Below are 21,865 nucleotides of genomic sequence, written 5' to 3' on the forward strand. Positions count from 1 at the left end.
GAGACCTGGGTAAAGCAGACTGTAAGAGGTCCTGCTTTGGAATGAAACCCACCCTCCACAGCCACCCAGACTCCACTGTAGTCACCAGTGGGGAAAGGTTCAGCACCTAGCCAGGGGCTCACTTCCTGGCAAAGTGCTTTCTTATTTTGGGTTCACAAAGGCCTCCTTGCAATGTGCACTCTGCTATCTGTTCTGCTCCCTAGAGCTGCCCTAGGGAGTTGGCTTCCTCTTTGAGAGTCTGGCCCAGACACAAAGAAAAGTCTTAGGCAATCTCCTGCCCCCTTCTCCATTTCCCCAAACTCAACCCATCTAATCTAGTCCTTCTGTTTGCTTCTCCTCACCATGTGATTTCCCTTCCCTGGGGACACCAGATAGACCCAGATGCCGCTTGTCCTCTGACTTCCCACAGTCACAAGGATGCTTTAACTCTTATCACCCCAAACATCACCTGTGGCCTGGCTGCCACACCACTCAGCAAGAACTGCCTGTGGGGAAACGTCAACTTTGCCTAGCTTTTGGTCTTTCAAAGTTCCAAAACCAAAGACCTGTTCAACAATAGTTGTCAGAATGCCCTTCTCCTTGACTGGCAAGGACACCTGAGTTCCACTCATGGGATGGAGTCACCTGGATGCACCTGTGCAACATCGGAACATCCAAGGCACACCCTTCACTTCACTCCCCTGAAGAGCAATACTTTCCTCCCATTTAAAAGTGGGCTCGAGCTATCTAAGGGTCCCATGGCAAATCAGCAACAAACAAAAAACCTAAAACAAAGTTTGAGCTCTCTGATGTCTTCCTTATTTTTGAGCCTCTCTTATCTGAGATGGACCAGAAGAGACAGTGCTTCAGAAACATCCCTCTTCCCATCCCTGATTCTGCTTGGTGCTAGGAACCCACAGGAGCATATTAACACGCAGGTAACTCACTGGGCAGGAGCTGCTGGGGATGCTTTGTGTAGCAATGGCAATTTCTTCATATGTACATATATCAAGGTTGCTTTCTTTTTTCCTCCATGAAGATTTATTTATTTTTGAGACAGAATCTCTCACTCTGTCACCCCAGCTAGAGTGCAGTGGCATCATCATTACTCACTGCAACCTCAAACTCCTGAGCTCAAGCGATCCTCCTGCCTCAGCCTTCTGAGTAGCTGGGACTACAGGCATGCATCATGATGCCTGGCTAATTTTTCTATTTTTAGTAGAGATGGGGTCTTGCTCTTGCTCAGGCTAGTTTCAAACTCCTGACCTCAAGTGATCCTCCCCCCTTGGCCTCCCAGAGTTGCTAGGATTACAGGTGTGAGCCAGGGCACCTGGCCCAAAGGGTTTTTTTTTTTTTTTTTGAGACACAGTCTCACTCTGTTGGCCAGGCTAGAGTGCCGTGGCATCAGCCTAGCTCACAGCAACCTCAAACTCCTGGACACAAGCAATCCTTCTGCCTCAGCCTCCTGAGTAGCTGGAACTACAGCCTGCGCCACCATGCCTGGCTAATTTTTCTATGTATTCTTAGTTGGCCAATTAATTTCTTTCTATTTTTAGTAGAGATGGGGTCTTGGTCTTGCTCAGGCTGGTTTCGAACTCCTAACCTTGAACAATCCACCGGCCTCGGCCTCCCAGAGTGCTAGGATTACAGGCATGAGCAACCGTGCCCACCCAACATCATCATTGTGTAGGGTTTTGGAGAAACGTATGTTGTGAAAATGATCACGCTTGTGCTCCTAAAAGTCAGTCATGGCTCCTGAACGGTTTTCTGCAAGCCTTCACTTTCAGAAATGAAAGGGCAGCCTGAGAGCCAGGCACATCACTTACTTGTAGCAACATGGTTTTGGTTCCTTTGATTTGCCTGATATAAAAGAGGGAAGTCAGCACTCATGAGAATATGGACATTATTTTTAGGATTAAGAAAATACTCTGCTTGTTTGGGTAAAAAAACCCCAGTAGCACAGCTCCACCAGGTTCCATGCCTCACCTTACCACAGAGATTCCATGGGAGTCGTTGAGGAAAAAAATGTGGCACTGTCTGTGAATCTCATAATTTTCAATTATTCTAGAATATTCCTTTTCAAAGTTCCTTGTATGCAGAATAAAAATACCATATTCTGAGAGCACAGACTCTAAAGAAAGGGTATGGACCCCTTAGTAATGGATGAGTTTTCAAGTTTTAACTGTGGTAAAGGCAATACCACCTGTGTTGCCACTAAAATCAAACCAATCTCTATTAGTAATATAGCTTTTAAATGTAACCAACTCAGCAAACTTCTCGTAGATGAACACTGGTCTTAGAGTCACACACTTATTCCTCATTTGATCAATTAAAATGCAGCCACTGATTGTGATAAATAAGCAATTCAAAAAATAATAAACACCTGTGTCTACATCAAGAGTAGCCACTGCATCAGGACATGTGGTGACCTGATTTCTTTTTAACTTCTAGTATTCAATTTGACCTTGAGAACCCAAAGATGAAAAACAATTCAAAATAAGTCCCAGGTGTAAAGATAAGAAGTCATGGCAGCCAAAACCTCTGCTTAGCAGGGCTCTGCTCCATCTCTGCAAACTTCTGCAGGGCAACAACGGGCAGAAAACCTGGCGTGACAGTGTACTTCTGGGGTAGGAATCATAAGAAAGCAAATCACCTAGTCATGAACTGCACAAAACAGCTCAGAAGCATCTGCTCAGAGAAGGAAGTACTTTATGGCTCCTTGGCTCTCTGCCCAGCAGAACAGAAAACGACAAAGGCCCCAAAGGGGAAACTGTGTGTATGTGGACCTTCTCTAAGAGGCTCCCAGGTACATAGAGAGGCAGCCCACTTCTCTTGTTCCGGTGATGCTTTAACGGTATATAAAAAACAGCCCCAGGCAAAAATGCTGGAACAGTCCTGGGGCAGTACACACTGAGCTGTTAGAGGACTTCACTCTGAAAGGCACTGGATTTGGAGAGGGAAGGAGGGAAAGACTAATTTATTTTTAAAAAATAGGCCGGGCGCGGTGGCTCACGCCTGTAATCCTAGCACTCTGGGAGGCCGAGGCAGGCGGACTGCTCGAGGTCAGGAGTTCGAAACCAGCCTGAGCAAGAGCGAGACCCATTTCTACTATAAATAGAAAGAAATTAATTGGCCGACTAATACATATACAGAAAAAATTAGCCGGGCATGGTGGCGCATGCCTGTAGTCCCAGCTACTTGGGAGGCTGAGGCAGGAGGATTGCTTGAGCCCAGGAGATTGAGGTTGCTGTGAGCTAGTCTGACGCCACGGCACTCACTCTAGCCTGGGCAACAAAGTGAGACTCTGTCTCAAAAAAAAAAAAAAAAAAAAGGTAGGGTTGGAATTCCCAGCAAGGTAAAATGAAGTCAAAGGTCAGGCAGCCTGCCTGCCTGCAACAGTGACAACACTGGCCCTGTTGAGGGGACTGGGGGTATGTTCCTCTCACCTCTCGCTGCTTTGCTGGCTCTGCCTCTTCTGCCTGGGGCCTCTCCCCATGTGTGGCCAGGGCTCAGGCCTCATCCTCTCCCTTCACTGCTGAGCTCCTCTGCCTCACAGCTTTGAACAGGAACTTTCTCCCCACTGAGGGCTCCTTGGGGTCTCTCCCCCACCTTGGTTTTTTGTCTAACTGCACACTTGACATCTAAAGGCACCACAGACTCAACCCATCTAAGCCTGCTCTCCTCCTCTTCCCCTCTGGCCCTCAAATGTCTTCCCAGCAACCTTCCCCATCTCACCAGCAATCCCCGCATTACTACTGCTCAGACGAAAAACCAAGTCACCATCAGCTCTTCTCTTTCTCATTCACCCCATATCCTACCCAAGGGCAAATGCAGTTGCCCCTTATTTAAAAATATACCCAGAACCCAAACAATGGATATGTCCCAAACAATCAGAACAGCACCCTGCCCATGGGAGACAGCAACACCCAGGACTGGACAAGTGGCTGGCTGTCCAGACTTTCGTACTCCGATCACCAAACCCAGAACAGCTCACCAATCAATGTGACCATTTTCCTGTGAGAATGAAGCACCAAACTGTGTGGTAAGTCCACTACCCCTTGACATAGCCACGTAGGTGCTGGGGAAAAGCTGCAGCCTGATTCATGTGCTGAGTCACAAGAGAGGAGAGAGGAAAATTACATACTTCATGAAGTAGCAGCCCAGAACTGTCAGGGGCTGGCACTCCTCCACACGTGGTGCACTGCAGCTCCTGCGGGCTAAGCTGCAGCTGTTCTCAATGCCCCTTCTTCTTGGGTCACCAGGAGAGCCATCTTCTCCCTTTACTGCCTTCGGGGGGAAAAAGATGCTAGTAATCACAAATGTTGGGACCCAAGCCAAAGACCAAGTGGCCCCAAGTTTTCATATGCTTCCTTTGCTTTTGTTCAACTCAGTGACGGAAGCAAACACGTGTATTTTTAGTAACTGCCTTAATCTGGGTCTTAAATACAGTATTAGGAGACAATGCAAGATTTACTGAGAAAAAGTGAATTTTTAATTATCTTGTGAATCTACTTAGAAAAACACACACAAGCAATGTTCACAACTATAAATTTAAACCTTTTGCACTAAAAAAACACAAAACAACAAACACAAAACCACAGGCATGAACTGTAAACCTGTATTAATTATCAACTAGTCTTAAGGTTAATTCTTAGCAGTAATTCAGTATTTTCCTCATTGGCAATTATAATGTTTTAGCACCAGATGATCTCCCAGAGGTACTAGTAACAGCTCTGGCTGCCAGTGTAGGGAGATGCTACACACACACCACTTCACACACGCAGCCCCCTCACAGCCCCCAGGTAGGAGGCACCTAGAGATGGGGCCACAGGCTGACTTTCAGGGCAACGGAAACAGGACGGGCCGCACCTCTCATGTAGTGCACTCATAGAAAAAAGGCCAGCTCTCGCTCCCAGGCGTGCTCTCGCCCCCAGACTTTAATACCATGATTTAGAAGATGCAGACGTTATTGCCTAAATATTATTCTATACATTTCCATCAGTGTTCAGGAAAAAACTTTAATTGCTACTCAATTTACACCATAATTACTGGGTTACAGCTTTAGCTCATTGGCAATTTTGGATGCAATATTTTTGAAGGCTATGGATGTCCCTGATATCCGCTTAAACCGGACCCCGTTCAGAGACAGTCTTGGCAGCTTGCAGACCTCCATCTCCCACTGCACGAGGCTCTCTGCGTGCCCATCGCCATGGACGCAGAAGAGCAAGAAGCGCTCTCGCTGCTCATAGTCACAGTTATTGGCGTCCAGCACTTTGCGGATTTCCCGCATCATGTCGCCAGGATCCATGGAACTAGTGGTTTTCATGCTCCAGGTGAAGCGCAGGGAGCGAGGTTTTGCTTCTTTGTTCTCATCCTTTTGTTCAGCAGATACGTTGCGACTGAAACGCACAGTGGCAAGTTTTTTAATTGCACAGGAAAGTCAACCTTTTCTACTTCGGCTAGTTCATAATCCACCTTTTCATTACAATTAACCAGCAACCTCCACATTTTCCCTACAGACTCACATGTAGTAACCTGTTCCTTTACTAAGATGTTTATTTTCATTACCCCCTCCCCCAATCATAACCCATACACCCCAAAAATCTACCTGGCTGGAAAATCTTCATTAGCCACTTGTACTTACTAAAATAAGAAAATAACTATTAAGCAGAATCCTTGGCAATCAGGCGAAGCCAAGAGAGCACCCCACATCTCTGCTTGGGCTCCACGGGCCCAGCTAGGGAGGGAGGCCTGAACGACCCACCGCCTCTCCTGTCCTGCCACACTGCTCCTTCCACGGCGACCACTGTTGACTGGTACTCGCGATAATGGGGACTCAACATCCACCAGATGCTGAGCACCATCAGGTGGGGGGGGGGGCATTTTCTCAGTCACCTCTACACACCTCATTGTTCTTCCTTCTGTTTTGTTGATTTAAACTTCCAATTTCATAAACAATTACACTGAAATAGATGGAAAAATGAAATGTTCGAAGACAGCTCATTTGTCTGCAGGGACTGAACTGTCTGTGCCACGTGGACTCAGAGTCTGAGCCTGGGTCCTGCTGCCCTGGGGGAGGCATGTGCAGGGCTGGGTTTCTAGGGAACCCCACAGCTCACCAGATGTTCCTTAGCACTTAGGCACTATTGCCACAAGTCATCATTTACATCCTCATGTATGTATTTGGAGGCTTCAATTAAGACAGTGAGTACTGAACCTCTTGGGCAGTAACAACACTATTATATGTATGTTAAATATACTCCACCCTACGGCACATTCATCAGAGCTGAGGGGCCACAGGTTTTACCTATGCACATGGCTCTCCCTGTCACCAATCTGCTAAAACATTCAGTTTAGTTTACAACCACCAAAACCGATTAGAAGCTTCCTATGTGTAAAATGCTGTGATACTAAAGAGGTTACAAAAGTGAGTGAAAGCTCTCAAACTAATTTGGGGCCAGGAAGACTGTGAAATAAGGCAATAGCAGCAGCACAGGAAAGATGGGGCAATGCCTAGAGGGTCATGGGAGAGGAGGGAGAGCCCGCCTCATGGGAGGACTGAGGTTCAGTGAAAGGCAGGGTAGAACCATGAGGAAATGGCTTCGGGGTGGCAGGGATCTGAGAAGACAAACAGAGAGCCCATGGGATTTCACAAAATACAATAGATGGGGGAGGAGAGTTGTTGTGTTGAGCAGAGGCTATCATGAGTAAAGGTAAGGAGACTGGAAAGTATGAAATGTTTAGTGGCACAATAAGTGCAGAGATTGACTAGAACTGGGGGCACAGTGCTGTCACCCCATAAGTGATCAGCATTTACTAAGCACTTGTGGTGGCCCGGCTCAGGACTACTTGATACCAGGAGGTAGACCCTGTTGTCACCTTCCTATTATGGATGGGGAAATGAGTTAAGTCAGTTCAAGCCTGCTCTAACCTGGGGTGGGCACTCACTCCAACACTCTGCCTCGATGGGGCAGAAGAGCGGGGGCTGTGGAGGTGGCCTGTGTCGTGCCACAAAGGGCCTCATGGGGACCTGGTTGGTTAGGTAGTGAGGGCCACTGAAGGGGTTCATTCAGAAAAGCTGTATGACCAGAGCTGTGCTTTAGAAAGGAAGAGAGCTGTGCCCAGGAAGAGAGCAAATGGGTTAGAGTGGGCCTGCTATAAGACAGGGCACAAGTGGAAGACATCTAGAACCAGGGACACAGAGTCCTAAGCCTATCTGGTGACATCTCTCTCATATCCTATGCAGTGACAGCTATACAAAATTGAAAAGCAAAACATTTGACTATATAATCATCATTCTTGAAATATGAAAATCTTATTAAGTGTTTTGCTTTTATTCCTTGAGCCAGGCAAGGAGTCAGTTAGAGTTGAGGGCCTATCCTATGAGCACTGCTACTGACCCCCAGAGTTCCAGGTCCCAGCTGGGCCATTAACGCCTGGGCCAGAAGGCTGACACCGCTGTGCAGACAGAGGTAAAACTCAGCCACTGGAATCAGTGAGGCTTGTGTGACACACTGGCGCCCTCATGTGGACACCGGGTGCAGTGCAGCCTCCTTGCTGGGCCAGCAGCAGCAGGGCCCACCTCACCCAGCACCTATGCTGCCGCAGGAATAGGGTGCAGAACATTCAGAAATGAATAAAAATTATTTCCCTCACCTTGAGCCCTCATATCTCCCGTTCCTCTCATATTCAGTTGGAAGCCTCAATGAACAGAATGTAGAAGCAAAGAGAAGTGGGAAAGAGAAGAGAAATCTTACATACCAGTACATGACCATGCACATACCAACACAAGCGTCATGAGCAAACCTAAAGTTCCTGTGTCCCCAGTAGGGCTTATTAAGGTGTCTCCTCTCAGTTTGACTCTCCCGAAGGCTGCGTACAGGGGCGGGCTGCACTCCCGCTGGGCTCCTCAGTCTGAACACATTCACAGCCAGGCACTGGTGCCATCCTCACTTTTTAAACACTCCCCATGGAAGAATGGGCTTCCAATTAAAAGGCAATGAGACTCTCAGTTGAAGTCTACTTTCAATTATAATATTTTCTAAGGAAAAAATTGACAACTGGGAAGATCAGTTAAAAAATAAAAAATAATCATGGAACGGTATCTGCAGCAGGAAGGACCCCCCCTTCGTCCCTAGTTCCACCTAACGAGCTCAGGTTAACAGAGCCTTGCAGAGATCCATCAATCTAATATGTAAAAAAAATTCGCAGCATGGGCTTCCAGTGATTCGAGAGGCACTGGCATAAGAGCGGCCTTTTTTTTTTTTTTTTGAGACAGAGTCTCGCTTTGTTGCCTAGGCTAGAGTGAGTGCCGTGGAATCAGCCTAGCTCACAGCAACCTCAAATTTCTGGGCTCAAGCAATCCTTCTGCCTCAGCCTCCCGAGTAGCTGGGACTACAGGCATGCGCCACCACGCCCGGTTGATATTTTCTATATATATGAGTTGGCCAATTAATTTCTTTCTATTTAGAGTAGAGATGGGGTCTCGGTCTTGCTCAGGCTGGTTTCAAACTCCTGACCTTGAGCAATCCGCCCGCCTCGGCCTCTCAGAGTGCTAGGATTATAGGCGTGAGCCACCTTGCCTGGCCAAGAGCGGCCCTTAATGGCAGATTTCCTGCCTCATGCATGTACATTCTAACAGCAAAATTTTGGGTATCTTGACTGTCACCATCAAAAAATATTAATCAAATCAGAATACTATTTACTGCAATGCTTTAAATAATGAGATAGGCTTTCTTCAGTGGTTAGTGGCAAGTGGCAATAGATAGAATTCTATTTACTCTTCAGCTCTCCCAAAATATAAAAACATTCTGCTATGGCTGCTGCTCACATCTTAGTTTCTGAAAAAGCCAAACCAAATGAGGCTGTAGATTTGGATTTTATGCTTGTTTCAGTATCAGAGTATTTGCTAATGTCCCTGTCATTTTCAAGCCTTTTGTTAATTTCAATCCCCAGGGAACTAAAAATGAAGACAAACACAATTACCACTTACCTTTGACATGCTTGTGGCTAATAATTAATTGTATATTAACATTACTGAATGTCTCATTCTTCCAACAGGAGCATGCTAAGTGTTATTAGTATGAAAACAGAATTATTTGGATGCTAAATAATTCTACCAAAGGAAGAAAATGCACAGAGCATGCACAGGCCTTTTTCTGCATGGGCAACACGTCCCTTTGAAATGCCTGACAGAGTTAATCTATTTCTTTCCAGTTTCCTCTCAAGGAAATAAGTATTTAGTTATCAGCAGAAAGTTTAGTTTTTAAGAAAAAAACAAGGCCAGAAAGCCAAACCTGATGTTAATTGCAGGGGCCATGTGGGGGTGAGGATTGAAAAATAAATGTGTTTTTATAAATCCTACCTTTTGATAAACCTGAATGACATGTTTCTAAAAGAAATTAAGTAAAAAAAAAAAAAAAATTAACAAAAACAACTTATACAAATTAAACAGAAAATCTAATAAATTATATATAGAGAAAGAAAAAACCTAAATTAAACAGGGCTTCTTTTCTGGCCAATAAACAATAAAATGGTGACATTTGTTGAAAAAGTAAAATTATTACAGATAATTATATGAGTATGTAATATTTTAACCAGAAATGTTAAAAAAATCTATGCTTGTAAGAAAAAGTTCAGCAGTAAATACTGACATCAGATGTAATTAAATCTATTTAAAGTTCTTCAGGTGGACATACTTTTAAGATAAAACTTAACATCTTGTGTTAAAGAAATGACAAGCTATGTACAATGTACTAGTAATAAAACAATCTCTCAATTTTCTTCAGAATATTTTATGAATAAACAAACATCTTGCCTTCTTATACATAAACATAAAAGATTTTCATTATAACATATTTAACCATTAAGAAGATCACTACTTCTTTCAGGAAGATAATTTAAACATTAACAGGATATTTACTACAATGATGTGATATAAATCACTTTAAGAAAAATAGGTTATTGGGGTTTAAACTGAAGTAGACATTCCAGTTTCAGATCTCAAAATAAATAAAAATTAAGTAACAAGGTAACAGTATGGATTTTATTTTTATGTAACAAACTGGAAGGACTGTATTTAGAAAGGGTGGTGACTCTGGTCACTAAAAAAGTTTAAGGAGATGCACAGGCTGTGCCAAATAGGATCTGACAAAAGATTTTTCCAACTAGGGATCAGATTTTTATTTTTTAATTTTTTTGAGACAGAGTCTTGCTCTGTTGCCTGGACTACAGTGCCTTGGCGTCAGCTCAGCTCACAGCAACCTCAAACTCATAGACTCAAGCAATCCTTCTGCCTCAGCCTCCTGAGTAGCTGGTACTATAGGCATGTACCACCATCCCTGGCTAATTTCTATTTTTAGTAGAGATGGGGGTCTCAAGTGATTCTCTTGCTAGCCTCCCAGAGTGCTAGGATTACAGGCATGAGCTACTGCCCCCGGCTTGGATAAGATTTTTTGATCATGTGATCGGCTTCCCTGGGCAAGTACAGGCCAGGCTTGTTAACTTCTATTTGTTTTTTTTTTTTTTTTAATTTATAGTAGAGACGGGGTCTCGCTCTTGCTAAGGCTGGTTTTGAACTCCTGACCTTGAGCAATCCGCCCGCCTCGGCCTCCCAAGAGCTAGGATTACAGGCGTGAGCCACAGCGCCCGGCCTAACTTCTATTTGTAAAGGCCAGTTCTGTAACTGGACACAACTGGCAATGATATATACCTGCTGAATAACTAAATTAATGAAATCCTTGGACTTTTACTAATCTGGGATAACTCTGGCATTGCTCCAGATACTAACTAATTAAAAAAAAGTCTATATAGCACTCTGGGAGGCCAAGGTGGGAGGATTGCTCAAGGTCAGGAGTTCGAAACCAGCCTGCGAAAGAGCAAGACCCCGTCTCTACTAAAAAATAGAAAGAAATTAATTGGCCAACTAAAAATATACAGAAAAAATTAGCCGGGCATGGTGGCGCATGCCTGTAGTCCCAGCTACTAGGGAGATTGAGGCACGAGGATTGCTTGAGCCCAGGAGTTTGAGGTTGCTGTGAGCTAGGATGACACCACGGCACTCTAGCCCGGGCTACAGAGCAAGACTCTGTCTCAGAAAAAAAAACCACAAAACAGTCTAACTATTGTAAATAACTGCCAACCACTTCATTATCAGATCAGAAGTGGTACCCAGCAGGGTATCTACGTAAAGAGGACCACCCATGTAAGAACATTTTGTAAAGAAATACTATATAAATATAAGGTGGTATTATTCCAAAGATTATTTTAGTTGAAAAATGACTAAAAATTCTTTAAAATATATTTTCATTTCCTAATTTTGTATCTGGAAAAAGTCAGGGTTACTGGTCAAATACCATAGGATGAATTTTCTTAACTTTTCTTTCCATGAATCCCGTGAGGTATAAAGAGGAAGGGGGACGCTATAGGATGGAGGCCTCTGCACTCTGGCCCAGGCCACATGGGCAAATCTGAGCAGGCCAGGTTTGGCCGCAAGAGGGGAGAGTTTCCCTCCTTACTACGAAGGGTTCACAGCTCCCCAAAGCCATGTGCTCTCCAGGCAGAGTGTAGGTCTTCTGACACCAGCCCTCCTCACTTAGCCAGGCCCTGTCTCCCTTGCAGCACCTAAGTGCAAGTATCCTAGTCTCTCAGGCACTGCAACTTTAATCCTGGCAATTACTGCTAAGGGAGGAGAAAAAGCTTCAACCACTGCAGCAAGGACCCTGGCTGTTTTTAGGGGCAAGCTGCCTGTAACTGAAGGATGACTAAGGGAGGCGACAGGCCTCAGTTTGCAAGCCTTAACAAGACAAAAGATTATCTACAAAAACTGAGGGGTAGAAATACTGGGAAATTTGGAAGTTGTAGAATAAAACAATCATCTAGGTTTTTGGTTTTTTTTGAGATAGGATCTCACTCTGTCATCTGTCGCTCAGGCTGGAGTGTACAGTGGCACCATGATAGCTCACTGCAACCTGAAACTCCTGGACTCAAGCGATCCTCTGGCCTTAGCCTCCCGAGTAGCTGGGACTACAGGTGCGTGCCTAGCTAATTTTTCTATTTTTACTAGAGATAGGGTCTCGTTATCGCCCAGGCTGGTCTCAAACTCCTGGACTCAAACAATCCTCCCACCTCAGCCTCCTAAAATGCTAGGATTACAGGCATGAGCCACTGTGCCTGGCCAATCACCTAGAATTTTTTAATCAAGAAACCTGTCTCAAATTTCAATGAAAATACATGTAATAAATGTAATTAGGAAATAAAAGGATTCAGGCCTGTACCAGTCCTTCACTGAGTTTTCTAAGAAGGCACAAGTGTAGTGACTTAAAAGGCTTCCGCTGGTCTCAGACCTGGTTCTGCATGACACTTTTCTGCTGTAGGACCTTAAACATGTACCTCCTCTTTGAATCTCATCTTCAGTGTCTTCTATGAAATGGGGAATAAATATCTACTCCACAGGGTGGACTGTGGTGATATAGTGAGTGTGTATATATTATAAATATAGATATATATTTATAGATATTCCCATAAAGTTTTGTGTATATATAATAAATATGTGTGTATATAACATATTTATATGTGTATAAAATGAGTATATCTATGTATTTACAGACATCTATCTATCTTAGGACATAGCAGGCACTCAGATAATGGTGGCTGATATTTTTATCATTGATGGTCTTAAGACCAAAAAAAGGAGCACAATAGTGACCATTAAATAAACTCAAGGATTTAAATAATGTGCAAGGTTTTATTTAAAGAGCCCATTACAGAACAAAATGTATGGACATGAAGCTGCCTTTCTGAGCTTAGGCAAACCTGGACAGCTGCACATTCATTTGTGCTTGGGGCTCTGAGGGGAAACCCCTGTTGATATTAAGCAGGAACAGAAGGTGAACAACCACATAAATGGCTCCACCTTCTACCACCCAAGCAGAGGCAGATTTCATTTTAGCCTAGTCTCCATGGAAGATGCCAGAGGACAAGGAAGCCTGGGACAGGCCATGTGGTGACCCTGAAAGGATTTGTTGTGGGGGGGTCAACAGACTCTTTGGATTGAACTTACTATCTCTCTTGTTGGTCATGAACCCAGCCCCAAAACTGGCAAGGCCCTTTAGACCACTTTGTTCTGCCCAATCTGGAAATGGGTGTCTTAGTAGAGTGGCTGAGGAGAGAACAAGAAGGTACACTAAAACCTTTTGATTTGTCTGACTTCTAGTTAATGCTAGAAGATATCAGAAATCCTTCCGTAGCTACTATTTGATATCCTAACAATAAATAGATCAGACTATTTAATGTGACTCACCTAAGTTTTAGATGATTAATCTGGAGAAACTAAGAAGACTGAAAAGTGACATTGGCTTACCGTTTAAATAACAGCAACAGCTAACACTAAGCAGGGTGCTAACAGACCATGGGGAACACAGAGAAACAGAGGGGGGCACTGATGATCCCAGACTTGGGAACACTCCTATGCTGTCCTGTAAGACACAGGTGACAGACAAGAGGGGCTCTACCAGGCAAACCTGCAAGAAACCTCATACAGACCAATCCACAGCCAAGGGAATTTCAAAAAATTCCCTTGGGGGAGTCCCAAAACTGCAGGGGCTTTTGGGTTTCTGGGATTTATTCCTGGCTAAAGGTGCCTTTCACTATTTGTTTAAGGTTCAAAATGGGATCCTTTCTTTTTCCTCTGGAAGCAACCAATATTTCTAGGCTTTTGCAACATGTATATAGATCATGGAAATGAACGGAAAATTACCTCAAAGGACCTGTAGAGTTTCCCAAGGCCCAAAATGAGAGCCTAACTAGACACAGGGAACATTTTATACATAACCTGATATTACTGTTATTTTTTCTTTCTTATGTCCTGGATGTGCTAAGAGGATATATTATTTTTTGAGAATAAACCCAGAGCTTTTTTTTTTTTTGAGACAGAGTTTCACTTTGTTGCCCAGGCTAGAGTGAGTGCTGTGGCGTCAGCCTAGCTCACAGCAACCTCAAACTCCTGGGCTCAAGCAATCCTGCTGCCTCAGCCTCCCGAGTAGCTGGGACTACAGGCATGAGCCACCATGCCCGGCTAATTTTTTCTATATATATTAGTTGGCCAATTAATTTCTTTCTATGTGTAGTAGAGATGGGGTCTCCCTCTTGCTCAGGCTGGTTTCGAACTCCTGATCTCAAGGAATCCACCCACCTCAGCCTCTCAGAGTGCTAGGACTACAGGCATGAGCCACTGCGCCCGGCCAAACCAGGAGTTTTATCTCTAAAATCATACCTTTAAAGAAAGTTATCCTGCTCTCACACTAAGAGAACAATTTCAAGATTTGGACTTTTAGAAACTTAGTGCTCCTTAATGACAATTAAGTGAGAAAAGAGGAAATGTCCCTCTCCTTTGTGTCTAGGAATTGCTACAAAGGCTGCATTGTCCTCCTGCGTGATTGCTACGGGGCGCCAGTCCCTTGCTTACACCAGAACTGGAGTTCTGCTAAACTGCAGTAGAACATACATGTGACCAAAAGGAATAGTAATTAAAGAAAATAAAGAAAAACTCCCAAATGCTAGACAACTTTGAGTGTTACGGAAAGACTCTGAGCTCTGTAATTTCTATTTTAATGGTTTTAATGTATAAAGTTAGAGATATATATAAACCAGAAAAACATGAGCTGAAGGCAGAACAAAAAATATCTGGGCAGTGGCTTCACACAACAGAAAAACATTTCTCCTTGTGTTCTATGTGTTCATTCCAAACAACCAGCATCACCTGACACTTACCTCCTTGTGAGTTTTGAAGTTAATTTACTAAAAAGATTAGTGGAGCCTCGGCTTCGAGTCTGGGACAACGGTGTGGCTTCATGGGACAGGCTGGGAGAGGCAGGGGGGCCGTTATATGTTGCAGTTCGCCTCTCCCGTGGCTGGCCATGGAAAGTGCTACGACTGGCAGTGCCTCTGGGGAAGCGGATTCGATCCGGGGTGGTTGCACTGCTAATACTGTGTGTTGAAGCAACTGGAGTTCTCTGATCAGGAATAGTGCTGTGGAGATCAGAAAATAAGAGACTTTTAACAAACATGGCATATAAAATTTACAATCACAATATACCTTCTATACACAGTGGAGAAAATCAGGTGTAATCAATCCAGATCCAAGGGGTATTTCACAGAACTTAGGAGTACCAGGTAAGTTAAATGGGAAAGGGTACCAAAAGAATAGTATATAATGAGACAAAGCCTCATAGAGTTTAAGGGAATAGTACATATATATTTTTAAGGACAAGGTTAATGCAGGGAAATTCTAGGACAGAGATTGGCTAACTCAAGCTTTTCCCCTCTGCTTCCCTCTCAAATTGCTTACACGTAGAAAACCGTGCCAATATGAAAGAAATAAGGATATGCAGGCATACTTGAAGAATCGGCAACTAAAAAGTTTTGGAAGCACACAAACGGTATGAATATAAAATTCCACATGCTGAAAGCAACTTGGGGAGGAGCAGGAACTTCTTACACCTTTGTAGTATGCAAAGGCATGAAGACACACACAGATGACCAAGGACACCATGAGACAGGATATGCTTAAACTAAAATCACAATGAAGAGGGACACTTTGTAGACAACTATAACAAAATCTTGGATCATAAAATCCACAGCACAAAATTAAGAAGCAGTGGGTACACATTAGTTTCACAAGGAATGTGCATTTTTCTTACATAGCCTTGAAGTTATCTCCTTCACTGTCTATTGGAGGTAACATCATCTTGGGGTGCCCCGAGGCTGACATGGACATCGACTTCTGATGTCTCAGCCGACAGGTAGAAGATGTGGTACAAACTGAGGCAGGGCTAGCTGCATAAGCGAACATTTCTGTCAGGCTGGGAGGGGGTTTGGGTTCAGGCAGAGGCAGAAACAACAGTTTGATGGAGCAGTGACCACAGAGCAACCTGCTGTGTAATGTACAAACCTTCCTCCCCAAACCATGTCATGTTTTTCAAAGAACAAAACTCTCTTAAACTTGTTTTGGGGATTCTGGAGCAACTGCTAACCTGCAGCTGTTTTTTTTTTCAAACAGTAATCTTAAGGGTTTATTATATTAAACAAAAGAAAATAGCTTATATGTTTGAACATTTATGCGAGAAGGATGATGTCCTCCAAGCTATGCATAAAATAAAGCCTATTCTAAGAGATATCTCAAGTCAAGTGTAAGTGGTAAAGTGAATACATAACATGAGCTTACTGTGCTTTCAACTTGTGCCCAAAACACACTGACATATTTTAAATGAACTAATAAGATTATGGGTATAGAAACTAGTTATTATATAACAGAGTATTCTATGTTGTTTTAACAATATAGTTTAGAATCTTCTTATCCAAAGGACATTTATAAGGAGTCCTTTATTCTTTACAAAGAATAGTCAAAATCCCCAAAGGGTTAACAGAGCCCCTTTATTCAAGAAGGAAAAACTCATGCCTGTAATCCTAGTATTCTGGGAGGCCAAGACTGGCAGATCGTTTGAGCTCAGGAGTTCGAGACCAGGCTGAGCAAGAGCGAGACCCTCTTTGTACTAAAAATACAAAGAAAAATAGAATCTGAGGGTATTTTGTAAAGAAAAAGAATAAAAAAAAAAAGAAAAAAAAATACAAAGAAATTAGCTGGACAACTAAAAATATATAGAGAAAATTAGCCAGGCATGGTGGTGCACGCCTGTAGTCCCAGCTATGGAGGCTGAGGCAGAATGATTGCTTGAGCACAGGAGTTTGAGGTTGCTGTGAGCTAGGCTGATGCCATGGCACTCTAGCCCCGGCAACAGAGTGAGACTTGTCTCAACAACAACAACAACAACAACAAAAAAAAAAAAAAAAAAAAAAAAAGAAGAAGGAAAAATCCATGAGAAAAAAATTAACTGTTTATAGACACAGAAAGAGTGATAGAGTGCCTGGAAGTCTGTAGTTTCACCTGGCACAGACAGCTACTGGACAAAACTATCCACAGGAGTCTCACCAACACTACACTATTCCAGCTCAGTCATCGTGTCCTTAGAATTTCAAAGGTAGAGTTTCTTTCCTTTAAGAATAAGCAGGGATTTAGAATTCTGATCATATTCTTCCAGTGTCTTTCTGTAGAAATCCTTGCAAAGGACTGAAATGTAGAAACTGGCAGGTTCTTCCCTTTTCTCACTTCCCTTTTGTATTTATAACTGATTATCTTTATAGAAACTCTAATTCACTTATTAAAGGACAGGCACTCTGAATTTGTTTGCTAGAACATCTATCCCATAAAGAATCATTTTGATATGAAATGTTTTGGTTGCCAATTAAAGGCATTTTCAGTGACTGGGCAAAAACAGACTTAAAAATATAGTCCAAAAGATACGTGTGTTACCTGTCATCGATCCTTCTCTGCTCAATCTCTGTGGCTTAATGCAGGGCAAATGGGTAAGTGGATAAAATAATAAAGTCACTTCACTATTTGAAACTTTTGCCAATGACATCCAATACTTCAAACTTCTTTGAAAACCTTCTGTTGTGTTTTACCCTATCACCATACGTTAATTCTTTGGGAGGTCTTTAAACGAACACAGTCTAAATAACCTCATGCAGATATCTAAAAGCATATTAAAAAGTGGGGGTGAAGTAGCCCTGCTATATAGGTTGTTCAGCAACATTAACTTGAGAGATTAGGTATAGTTAGTGTAAACTAAGAAAATTCTTCACATTCTTGTCTGAGCAGTCTGTGCTCAGTGGTTTAACTCCCACTATGACACTACATCATCTTGGGAAAGTCATACCATTAGAGATGTCATCAAACCTTCAGAAGCCTAAGCCTAGTTTATACCGACTGTCAGTCACAGCTGGAACCAGGCCATGTTTTGGAGACTGATAACAGCAGTAGAACAGTCACATCAGCAGGATTGCAGCAGAAAGGAGGCTGACGTTCAGCACACCTGGTTTCAAGGCGAGTCTTACTCAGAAAACTCTCACAGGTGTTTGTGCCAAAGCAACAACTTGCCAAAAGCTATGCTTCTCCGCCCCCAAGACCAATGATTATTTTTCATACAGTAAAGCTGATAAAACAGAAAGATTGTACTAGTAAGAATCAATTCATAAAACAAATTTTAAAAAGAAAAAACTATTAAAAATCAATTATATTGCCTATGGCAAAAGGCAAAAAATCTACATTTGGTAAGCCTCTAAAAGATCATCCTATGTTTGGTGTAAAATTTTGAAGGCAGTTAAGGGCTCATTTAAGGCATGTAGAGCCTTTGGTTCAAACCTTTTCACAGTTTTTATCAGCCATGATCATTCTCATGGTGGAATTCTGTATAAACACTCACGTACAGAAGAAAACAGTCCAACATATTTAAGGCTATAAATGGAACTTAGTGTGCTTGTTTCAGAATTAACATAGGTTCCAGCATCCTATATCTCACTAGTATTTTCAATTAGTGAAGGAGTAAGATATACAGCTGGGAGAGGAGAGGAGAGGAGAGGAGAAAGCAATAATCTGATTAAGAAGAAATTCATGCAGAGAAGGCTAACTGCATCTAATTGAAGACTCAAGCATCTTTTTTTTTTTTTTTTTTTTTTTTTAATGAGACAGGGTCTCGCTCTGTCGCCCCAGCTAGAGTGCAGTGGTGTCATCATATTCACTGCAACCTCAAACTCCTGGGCTCATGTGATCCTCCCACCTCAGCCTTCCAAGTAGCTGGGTCTACAGGTGTGTGCCACCACGCCAAGCTAATTTTTCTATTTTTAGTACAGATGGGGTCTTGGTCTTGCTCAAGCAAGTCTCAAACTCCTCACCTCAAGCCTCCCATCTCAGCCTCCTAAAATGCTAGGATTACAGGCCTGAGTGACCATGCCCAGCCTTAAGCATCATTTTTAAGGGACAGAAAGTTGTCACACAGAGTGCCTTAGCTGAAAGTAAAAAATACAACCACTAGTTCAGTCCTCAAACCCAATAATTTTCCACAGTCTTTCAATTCATTTGTAAGATAGAAATAAAAAGAAAATCCAGACATTATTAAAACTATGGACTGTCTTGTGTGGTTTGGCACTGAGGCTCTGTGTAGCAAAAGATAATAGACAAAACCTTCAAAAGCAAAGTATTTCAATGATTTATAGTAAGAGAAGCAATGGGGCCCAGGTCAGGACCTAGAGGAGTCAGCCCTAATAAGGAAGGTATCAGCAGCAGGGGGGACACAGAAAGGAAATGACTCCAAAGAAATTTTAAAAAGCCTTAAAAACTATTTTCAAAGAGTGAAACAAATAATCGTAGGAAAGGAGAATTAGAAGAGCACAGGCATAAAGTTCCTGGTGCATGTGTATCCACAGAGAGAGGATGGGGAGCAGAGAGCTGTGGTCTCAACAGCTATAAAAAGTCTGACTCTGCAATTCACAGTCACATATCCTAAAGTTCAGAAGGAGCCTGACAGAGCAATTCAACAATTCAGAAGCATTTGTAAAAACAAGCAAAGTCAGGAAACAACAGTTTTCTAGTCCTGTAGACTGAAATCCACAATGTTAGAAACTTCTAATTAAATCTTCTACAGATATCACCTATATCACTTTTGAACTAGAAGGTATTTGAGAGAGAACTATAATAAAATCTACCAAAGAATAAACTACTATTAAAAAATAATTATACAATCCCTATCAATTAAGTTCTGAATAGTTTTTAACCATAAGGAAAAAGATAATGTTAAAACATATACGAGTTAGAAAAGAGAACACTGGAATGTCAATATTGCTAAAATTCACTGAATAATAAACTATTCTTATATAACAAGCTGTACTCCCCATAACAATTCAAAATTAAGTGGTCTACTAATAGGGAAATGAGAAATAGTTTGGTTTTAGAAAGGAGGAGAAAAGAAGAATCCTTGCTTAGGCTGTCATATTAGTGAGTGATCAAACTTATGGTTTGACAAAAGAGATGAAATGTAAGATTAAGGAAACAGAAACCTTAGAATACAATTTGAGAAAGTAAATGTCAGAAGAAAATAAAGAAACAATTTTGATGCTAGACATGAGCAAACAATGTTCAAGTTAGGAGGACAATGTAGGCTTATTTTTACAGATTTTTACTCCAGGATTCATGTAGACTTTTATCTCTTTATTTCTATCTTTGAATTTAGTTCATATGAGACTCTTATGGAAAGAAGGAAAATCCATGCCAGCCTGGGAAATTTGTTCTATACAGAATAAACTGTATTTAACCACTCTCTACCAACTCAACTTCTCTTTTTTTCTCCCCCCAAACTAACCCTACCCTCATGGTTTCTGAACCTACCTAATTCTACTTTGCTGATTCTATTAATAATTTCAAGAAAGTTGTCTCCATATAATGCTCTCTTTATTGATACATTACTTTATTAGTATTTTAAATCATGTTCATTCATTCTGTGTATTCTTGCCCCTCAGCCAGATTACAAACATTCAGAAGATTGGACTCCCCATTTCTCTCGGATGCTCAAGCATATCTCTTTCTAAGGTAGAGACTGTGAGCACTCACTCTCTCTAGCTTGTTCTCTACATCTTCCGGGTGTGGCTCCTGCCTCAGGTCCTCATCCTGCTCCCCCAGCCCTCTGCTCCTTTCTTCAAGTTATTAATGTGCACAAAATAACCTTCATTTCCCTCCCTATTCACTGTTCTACAGTGAAACCATGGCTTACTTACTGCCTACCTCTCCTAGGAAACCTTGCTGGTTTAATCCAATCCTTTTAATCGTTATATACAGCCAGCCAGGAGGATGGTGCTCTAGACACCAGAAGAATTTGGAACCCTAGTACCTTGCTAAAAATCAGCACTCAAATTTAACTTACCTTCAGAGATACTTACTGTTATTTGAATTTTGATTAAAAAACTGAGAGATAAATAACATGCTTTCATTTCTCTTGGGGAAAAACAAATTTTCTTGCAAACAGGTAAAATTTCATACCTGTTTTCTTTGCCATTCTGAATCACTGAGTGTCTATCAGCTGTAGATCTCTCACTGCAAACATATGTATTTCGCCGTGTCATTCCACCAGATGCTGTGTTACTCTATAAAAAAGGACATTTTTGTCTTAAACAATTTGGTAAGGATAGTACAATGAGAAAAAAAAAAAAAACAACAGGAGTACTACATAAACAGGAGTACTCAGTCTTTAAATTAAACTATTCTAAAATATCCACAGTAATGACCAAAAGATCAGAAAATGGAGTGAGGACAGCAACCTCTACCCTCTCTTCTGGTGGAAAAAAACATGAAAAAAGGCTAAGGTAGGGTGAATTTAATAATGTTTTATAATTATAAGTAAAGTAATAATTCACAGACTACTTAAATCAAAGTAGGACTATAGGGTGAGCCACCATTTTTAAAAGCAAATACATTCAAAATTTAAAAGTAGGATTATAAATATAAGATAAATATATAAATAATAAAAATGAAGATATAAAACATCAGCAAGATGTTAGATTTGACAACAGATTCATAGATATGACACCAAAAGCATGGGCAATAAAAGAAAAAATAAAGTGGACATCATCAACATGAGAAACTTGTACATCAAAGGCCATTATCAAGAAAGTGAAAAGAAAATCTACACAATGAGAAAATATTTGCAAATCGTATATCTGATTAGGGTCTAGTATCCAGAATGAAGAATTCTTACAACTCAACCACAAAATGAAAACTCAATTTAAAAATGGGCAACTTGAGCCGGGCGCGGTGGCTCACGCCTGTAATCCTAGCACTCTGGGAGGCTGAGGCGGGCGGATTGCTCGAGGTCAGGAGTTCGAAACCAGCGTGAGCAAGAGCAAGACCCCGTCTTTACTATAAATAGAAAGAAATTAATTGGCCAACTAATATATATATATAAAATTAGCTGGGCATGGTGGCGCATGCCTGTAGTCCCAG

At 42.0% G+C, this 21,865-nt stretch overlaps 1 protein-coding gene across 12 annotated transcripts in view; it reads right to left on the reverse strand.

The window, feature by feature from the left end:
* Positions 1-4,981: 4,981 nt before the first annotated feature.
* Positions 4,982-21,865, reverse strand: part of MARK3 (microtubule affinity regulating kinase 3) — a 91,062-nt gene continuing 74,178 nt past the window's right edge. For 3 of the 12 annotated variants that reach the window (XM_012746314.3, XM_076003692.1, XM_076003691.1), the window contains 6 exons: positions 20,906-21,009; positions 15,678-15,839; positions 14,749-15,006; positions 9,344-9,370; positions 7,636-7,680; positions 4,982-5,378 (listed from right to left, as the gene is read on the reverse strand). In XM_012746314.3, the coding sequence (XP_012601768.2) occupies positions 5,033-5,378; positions 7,636-7,680; positions 9,344-9,370; positions 14,749-15,006; positions 15,678-15,839; positions 20,906-21,009 (942 nt within the window). In that variant the 3' untranslated portion in view covers positions 4,982-5,032. The remainder of the gene's footprint in view (positions 5,379-7,635; positions 7,681-9,343; positions 9,371-14,748; positions 15,007-15,677; positions 15,840-20,905; positions 21,010-21,865) is intronic. The other 9 variants (XM_076003693.1, XM_012746319.3, XM_076003694.1 and 6 more) reach the window with 7 other exon arrangements.

Source organism: Microcebus murinus, chromosome 6 (assembly GCF_040939455.1).
Source record: "Microcebus murinus isolate Inina chromosome 6, M.murinus_Inina_mat1.0, whole genome shotgun sequence".
NCBI classification, from domain to species: Eukaryota; Metazoa; Chordata; class Mammalia; order Primates; family Cheirogaleidae; genus Microcebus; species Microcebus murinus.